Consider the following 5,501-nt stretch of genomic DNA (forward strand, 5'->3'; position numbering starts at 1 on the left):
TTCTCTGTTCCTTGTTTTGTCTGTGTGCCAGTCCTAGGGCTTGAAATCAATGCCTGCATTTGGTCTCTGAACTTTGGTGCTGAAAACTGGCACTCTATCTCTTGAACCACACCTCTATTTGAATCTTTTTGCTGGATCATTGCAGATAAGAGTCCCATTGACTTTCCTGCCTGGGCTGGCTGTAAGCTGTGATCCTTAGAGCTCAGCCTCCTGAATAGCTGGGATGACAGATGTGAGCCATGGGTACCTGACTTCTTTGTTCTTTTAGGAGACAATTTTCCTCTTTTCTAACAAAATTTGAGGGTGACTGTGTTCTGAGGATAGAATGAGAGGCACAGGAATTTGGAAAGGAAGATAAATCTACCCAAACTAACAACAGCAGAAGAAAAATAAACATACACTTAGTGTGTATCAAGTGAAAATGAAAAAACAACAACCCATAATGCCAGATATACATATCCGGTTACTCTGTTATAAAGGCAAAGAATGACACTTAAGTTAGTGGCTCATTCCTGTCATTCTAGCTACTCAGGAGGCTGAGATCTGAGGATCATCGTTTAAAGCCAGCTCAGGTGGGGAAGTCATGAGACTCACCTCCAGTAAATCACCAACTATCTGGGCTCAAAGCCTGGCTGTAGAGGTCAAGCAGCAAACCTGAGCAAAAAAAGATTGTGGCTCAAGGCACTAGTATACAGAGAGAGAGAGAGAGAGAGAGAGAGGAAGAGAGAGAGAGGGAGGGGGAGAGGGAGAGAGAGAGAGAGAGGGAGAGGAAGAGAGAGAGAGGAAGAGAAAGAGAGTAAAGCTAGCAGAAAATTGTGAGTGAAGCAGTTAAATAATCACCTGTTGATCTCTTGAAGGAAGTCTCAGTAGTAAATTTAGTTATTTTGGTCAGATTCTCAAAAAAAAAAAAAAACAAGGTGTTGGGCTTTTTTTCTTCCTCATGCTCTAGTGCTTGCTTTAAACTGAGAGGCAGAAATCCAGCAAACATAGGGAGGGGCTAGAGTAAGTACAAAAGAAATTGCAGGAAGCTTCTGTGTGCAGGAGGAGGTGCCCATGACTTTTGGGTAAATGTGGAAGGTAACTGGTGAAGAGGGTAAACAGGCATATCTGCTGAGTAATGTCCTTAAATGGTTGGGCCATTGGTGTTTCCAGAAAGAATGCATGCAAGTTCCATTCCAGCTGGAGTCCCTGTGTGTTTAGTTCAGTATGACAATAAAATACTTACATAAAGATTGCTCATTGTGTTTATATATACATATATATACAGTATAACATGTATCATAACATATCATAGACATGTTTTATGCAATATATCATACCAAATAATATGGCATTTATATAGGATATCTAACAACATAATATATCACTTTACATACTATATATTATATATTATAGCATATAGCATATATCGTATAATATATAGTATATATACTCTCTCATATATGATGTAATAAATATTTATATATATTATAATTAATATATATGCTCATATATTTATATATAATACAATATGTAATATATATTTATATAATATAACATAATAATATAATATAATGATATAATGTAACATAATATATTATATCATATATAATGTAGCATCATATAGTATTCATATATGATAGATATGCTATATACCATACATAGAATGTATATTTTGTACTGTCAAATTTATATCTTACTGTTATATTTTATATTGCTTTTAATTTTATAATTTATTTGTATCTTCTTACATATATCGATATTTCACATTAAATATACTTCATATCATAGTGCATTATATGATAAATAGTAGATAGTATTCTTTTCTATCTTATATAAAATAGTATGTAGATTATCTGATTATATTATACTTTACATAATATATCTTATATTGTAAAATTTATAAGATACAACCAATATGTAAAATTATATTACATAATGTATGATAGTAGGTAGAATAAGAGTATATATAGTGTAATATTATATAGTGTAATGCAGCATACACTGTAATATCTTGTTATACACAGTATATATTAATGAGAGCATATACTAGATAGTATGTCATATATTATGACATATTTACAGCAGATCTCATGTATTATATGATCTCATGTATTATATGAACTCAGGGGCTGGGCGCTGTCCCTCAGCTTTGTCTCTCAAGGCTGGCCACAGTGCCACTTCTGGCCTTTGCTGTGTACATGGTACTGAGGAATCAAACCCAGGGCTTCATGCATGTGGGGACTGTCTTCATTATACATATTTTATTAGATTCAAATCTCCTATTTGTATGTTTCCAGGTAAAGCTCTCCCAGGAAAATGCCTAGGAATTCTGTCACCCATCACACGCAGCAAATTTCACTGCTCTGTGCTCATTAATGCTGTTCTGCTTGCAACTGTACTTGGACTTGTTGCTGTGCTTATGGCAGGTGAGTTGCTTCCAATGCAGAATGTGCAGGTAGGCCTGGGGTCTGGGCAGGAAAGGAATGGTTGATGAGCAGCTAATCCATTTTCTCTGTGTTAGTGAACACAAGACAAAGCCGCATTCCCGAGACGAGGCTGTTTTCCTCTTGCCCAAGAGACTGGATTGCATTTGGGAATAAGTGTTATTATTTTTCTGATGATGGAAGGAACTGGACCTCCAGTCAGGCCTTCTGTGCATCCTTTGGTGCCAATCTGGTCAAGTTTGACAGCAAGGAGGAGTTGGTAAGAATTGCTTTTGGAGCTCCTCTTTTCTGCGACATGCTAAAAGACACCCCAAAATTGGACATGTTGTGTAAGGTGAAAGCTAAAACAGAATGAAGGGTGGGTGCCAGTGGCTCACACCTATAATCCCAGCTCCTCAGGAGGCTGAGATCTGAGGATCGTGATTTCCAAGCCAACCTGTGCAAGAACCTCACTGAGACTCTTGTCTCTAGTTAACCAGCCAAAAAGAGCTGGAAGGAGAGCTGTGGCTCAAGTGTTAAAGCCTTGAACAAGGGAGCTGAAGGACAGGGCTGGGAATGTGGTTTAGTGGTAGAGCACTAGTCGAGCAAAAGCAGCTCAGGGACAGTGCCCAGGCCCTGAGTTCAAGCCCCAGTGCCGGCATATACATACACATGAAAAGAAAAAGGCAAAGAAATAATTCCACCTAATACATAGCTACTCAGGAGGTGAGAAGTGAGATCACAGTTCAAAGCCAGCCCCTGGACTTGAGGGAAAAAAAAGGAAAAAAAAACATCTGAAAGATAAGGACTCCTATTTTCAACTTACTGTGTGTTATTACAGAATTTCTTGGAAAGACACACAGATTCGTGTGACCATTGGATTGGCCTTAGAAGAGAATCTCCACAGCGTAGTTGGAAGTGGACAGACAACACCGAGTTCAGCAACTTGTACGTATCAGCCATCTTTTTGTTTCTTTATTTTGTGCCAGTCCTGGGGCTTGAACTCTAGGCCTGGGCGCTGTCACTGTGCTTCTTTGGTACAAGGTTAACGCTCTACCACTTGAGCCACAGTAGCACTTCTGGAATTTTCTGTGTATGGGGTTCTGGGGAATCGAACGCAGGGCTTCATGCATGGTAGACAAGCACTCTACCACTGAGTCACACTCTCAGCCCAAGTCTGTGAGACCCTCATCTCCCATTAACCACTAACACACTGGTAGTGGAGCTGTGTCTCAAGTGCTAGAGAACAAAAGCTCAGGAACATGGTGCAGGTCCCTGAATTCAAACCTCTGGACCAGTGCCCACACACACAAAAACTAAAAACCAAAAACCAGGATGGAGGTGCAAAAATAGTGGCAAATCCAGGCCCCGGTGTCTCATGCCTGTCATCCCAGCTACTCAGGAGGCTGAGATCTGATGATCGTGTTTCAAAACTAGCCGGTGCAGGAAAATCCGTGAGACTCTTATCTCTAATGAACCAGAACCAGTGGAACTGCTGCTGTACTCAAGCGGTAGAGTACTAGCCTTGAGAACTGAAGAGTTCAGGGCAATGCCCAGGCCCAGAATTCAAGCCCCATGACCAACAAAAACATAATAATGGCAAAAAACTAGTATAAACTGGGTGCTGATGTCTCAATCCTGGAATGGTAACCACTCAGGAGGCTGAGATCTGAGGTTTGAGTTTCGAGGCCAGCCTGGACAGGAAAGTCTGTGAGACTCTTTATCTCCAATGAAGCACCAGAAAAATAGAAATGGTGCTGTGGTTCAAGTGGTAAAGCACCAGCCTTGAGCAAAAGAAGCACAGGAACAGCTCCCAAGCCCTGAGTGTTAGCTCAGGACGGATAAAAAGGAAAAAGAAATTATATTCTCCAATATGAATAGGTGCTATTTCTCTGCTTGTTTCTAGGGCTGAGGTGAGGGGATCTGGGGATTGCGCCTATCTGAATGGAGTGGGCATCAGCAGCGGGCGGTTCTACACGGAGCAGAAGTGGATCTGCAGCAAGCCGAGCAGCTACGTGCAGTGTGCAGCGACCTCGGGGTCCTTTCTGCATGGGGTCTCCTGGCTGGGGCTCACGCTTCCCATCCTGACTGGGCCGATATAAATGCATATATTTTATTAGAATATCTAAATATTCTGTGTAGATATAGATAGGGTCTAGATAGATGAATGGATGGATGGATCGATGGTTGGATAGAGGATAGATAGAAAGAAAGATAGGTAGATGCATATATATTTTTCACAGTTTTCAATTTATGTCTTCATTATTTTTTCAAATATTTTATTGTGATTAAGTGGTTACATAATTTCTCAAATTTCACAGTATTGTGGGACAGTGATGCTCAGTTAAAATCACAAACACATTCTAACTTGTTTATCATGGTCTATAACATTTATGAGTTCTATGAGCTTTGCAATACAGTTATTTCTTCCACATTGGGTGGTATGTACATTTCTTTTGTTTTGCACAGCATCAGCTGTTCCCTCTTTCCCACTTGTTCCCTCCCTCCCATCGCTGCCATTGAGTTGCTTAGTTCATTTTGATCAATGTCCAGTGCAGCTGATGGGTCCCACTGTTGTATGTTTTCCCCTGATTCCCTCTAGTCTTGTGCTCTGGCGTTCTGTGGGCAACCCCTGTAGTTCTGGGGTTCCCATCTTGGGGCCGAATGGCTTTGGTGGGATGGAGCCCTCTGCTGGGCGAGTGAGGAGTAGGGTGGGATCTTTGTGCTGGTTCTGGGCGCAGAGGTTTCTCTGTTAGTCGCAATCAGCAGGTCCAACACTGGTATCTTCTGCCTGAAGGTCCTGCAAACGAGCCCTGTGTCTCTAGGGACTCCGGCAGCCCCTACTGGGCCGGGCTTGCCATGGTTTGGCACATCTTAGGGTTCATTTTCCTAACATCACCTTATCTGGCCTTTTCTGCTTGACTCATACATATACTACATATTGCAAATAAGGAAATCATGGGACCTATGTTTCTTTGGGCTTAATTTTTTCCAAGTCTTTCCATTTCCTAACAAATGGGGCAATGTCATTCTTTCTGATGGCAGCATAGAATTCCATTGTGTATATATACCACACTTTCTTGATCCATTCATCTA

General features: G+C 41.0%; 1 protein-coding gene across 1 annotated transcript; it reads left to right on the forward strand.

Annotated features, from left to right (window-relative positions):
* Positions 1 to 2,401: 2,401 nt before the first annotated feature.
* On the forward strand, positions 2,402 to 5,104 carry LOC106001842 (C-type lectin domain family 2 member H-like; the record flags this gene model as incomplete). The annotated part of the gene is made up of 5 exons (XM_013036805.1): positions 2,402 to 2,408; positions 2,504 to 2,685; positions 3,247 to 3,353; positions 4,312 to 4,425; positions 5,008 to 5,104. Coding segments are annotated over exons 1-5 (507 nt in total), but the record flags the coding sequence as incomplete, so codon positions are not given.
* Between the last annotated feature and the right edge of the window lie 397 nt (positions 5,105 to 5,501).

The sequence above is a fragment of the Dipodomys ordii genome, unplaced genomic scaffold (assembly GCF_000151885.1).
Source record: "Dipodomys ordii isolate 6190 unplaced genomic scaffold, Dord_2.0 Scaffold480, whole genome shotgun sequence".
NCBI lineage: Eukaryota > Metazoa > Chordata > Mammalia > Rodentia > Heteromyidae > Dipodomys > Dipodomys ordii.